The 2,220-nt window shown below is 39.2% G+C and overlaps 1 protein-coding gene across 1 annotated transcript in view; it reads left to right on the top strand.

The window, feature by feature from the left end:
• The window catches only part of LOC106884373 (tolloid-like protein 2), a 109,836-nt gene that overhangs the window by 100,644 nt on the left and 6,972 nt on the right, over window positions 1-2,220 (top strand). Inside the window, exons 4-5 of the mRNA XM_052966704.1 lie at window positions 227-342; window positions 874-979. Of these exons, the coding sequence (XP_052822664.1) occupies window positions 227-342; window positions 874-979 (222 nt within the window). The remainder of the gene's footprint in view (window positions 1-226; window positions 343-873; window positions 980-2,220) is intronic.

Genomic DNA, 2,220 nt, shown 5'->3' with positions numbered 1-2,220 from the left:
TATATATATATATATATATATATATATGTGTGTGTGTGTGTGTGTGTGTGTGTGTGTTTGTGTGTGTGTGTGTATGTATGTATGTATGTATGTATGTATGTATGTATGTATGCATGTATGCGCGCGCGAGTGTGTATATTATATATGTATGTATATTTATTCGCTTTACTGCTCATCAGATTTTTTTCCTTATTGTCCTTTTCTTTTACATTCAACTATTTTTCAGGCTCTGGTCCAGTGGATTGGTGCAACCAAACTCGAATTGATGGTCCTGGCTTTTTGACCAGTCCTGGCTACCCAAGACAACACCAATTTTCGGGTGACTGCTTTTACCATATAAAGGTTAATATGAGAGTATATATAATATATATATATACATATTATAAAACAAGCGAAGTTTCAGATTGGTTGGGTGTTTTTCAGATCTCTTAATGCAACAGTTCCTAACCAATAGGCATGAATGTGTGGTTAAGAAACTGGCTTTGCAACCACGGGATTTCGGATTCAATCCCATTACGCGGCACCTTGGGCAAGCATCTCCCATAAGTTTGACCGTATGAATGAATTTGATGGACAGAAACTGCGTGGCGGCGAGCTGGCAGAAACGTTAGCACGCCGGGCGAAATGCTTAACGGTATTTCGTCTGACGTTACGTTCTGAGTTCAAATTCCGCCGAGGTCGACTTTGCCTTTAATCCTTTCGGTGGGGCGATAAATTAAATATCAGTTACGCACTGGGGTCGATGTAATCGGCTTAATCCCTTTGTCTGTCCTTGTTTGTCCCCTCTATGTTCGCCGCCTTTCTAAAAACAATATTATTCAAATTGATCATATTATTTCATTTTCTTCAAGCTTTCTCCTTTTATTTCTCCAGGCTCCAATTGGAAAGAGAATCAAACTGGAATTCTTGGATTTCGATCTTGAAGAAAACACTCGATGTGCCTACAATTACCTGCAGATTATCGATGGACCAGATATATGTAAGTATCTCCAGCCTCGTTCTTGAGGTAATGCATCCACGCGCACGCGCAATACCCCCCACATACACACACTGCGCTTGTAGTTAGAAGGTACAGTCGTACGTTTATCAAAGTGTGCGTTTTATTCCTATATATATTGAATAATATCGAATCTGGAGCTACGTGTGTGCGTATATGTGTCTGTGTGTGTGTGTGTGCGCGTGTTTGTGTGTATGCGTATACATATATATGTATATACATTTTCAATATGTGACCGCGTGTGTATCGTTGGCGATTTTCTTTCTCCGTCTTCTCTTCCTTGGACTTTTTCTATATTTCTGATGAAGAGCTCCGATCGAAACGTTAAATCCTTTCTTTTCTTTCCTTTCCTGAGCCTCCAATAACACTGTGCTTATTCCACGTCCTCGCGTTGTTGTTTTTTCTTGCTTGTTCATGTTTGGATTGACTATATACATATCTATCTATCTATCTATCTATCTATCTATCTATCTATCTATCTATCTATCTATCTATCTATCTATCTATCTATATACACACACATGCACACACACATACACACACGCAAACACTCACACACACTAGTTTCATTCATTAACTGGTACGATGCTAGGGCGCGAAGATGCATTAAAAGTACATACGTTCACACACACACAAACACACACACACACATGATTTTGTGTGTGTCAATGTGTGCGCGCATGCGTATACATGCGTGCGTGTGCGTACGTTTGTTTTTAACAAAAGCTGGAACCAGAACTTAGCATAGACCCAGTTCCTTAAGACTTTATTTCCAAAACGCGTCTTTTGCGTGTAAACCGTATCCCAGGTCTCCCGATACACAATCTGTGCAAAAGTCCTGGCTACGACAATGACCTTTGCCCTCGTTCTTAATTGGGAAAAAATGGCTGAGGAGGGTCCGAAATGGAAAAGGGAAAAGGAAGTATTGCTACCGTACATGTGTATTTGATTAAAGAGACAAGAGAGGAAATCAAGTTGGGGATAATAACAGTTGAAAGAGGTTGAGTGAGTGGTTTAGGGGTTAACAGAATATTGTTGATATTAAATAACAAACACAAACCATATGCTGCATAACTTCACAGAAATGTTTATATACACACACATCTTTCTCCTTTCGCTTTTTCTCTGATTATGTGTGTGTGTGCGAGTGTGTTTCGATGAATTTGCGTTTGTGTGTGTATGTGTGTGTGTATAGTATGTGAAAATATATTGTATATGTATTT

The sequence above is a fragment of the Octopus bimaculoides genome, chromosome 3, assembly GCF_001194135.2.
Source record: "Octopus bimaculoides isolate UCB-OBI-ISO-001 chromosome 3, ASM119413v2, whole genome shotgun sequence".
NCBI classification, from domain to species: domain Eukaryota; kingdom Metazoa; phylum Mollusca; class Cephalopoda; order Octopoda; family Octopodidae; genus Octopus; species Octopus bimaculoides.
Note: the sequence above shows the minus strand (reverse complement) of the source record. Positions and strands in the feature narration are given on the sequence as shown.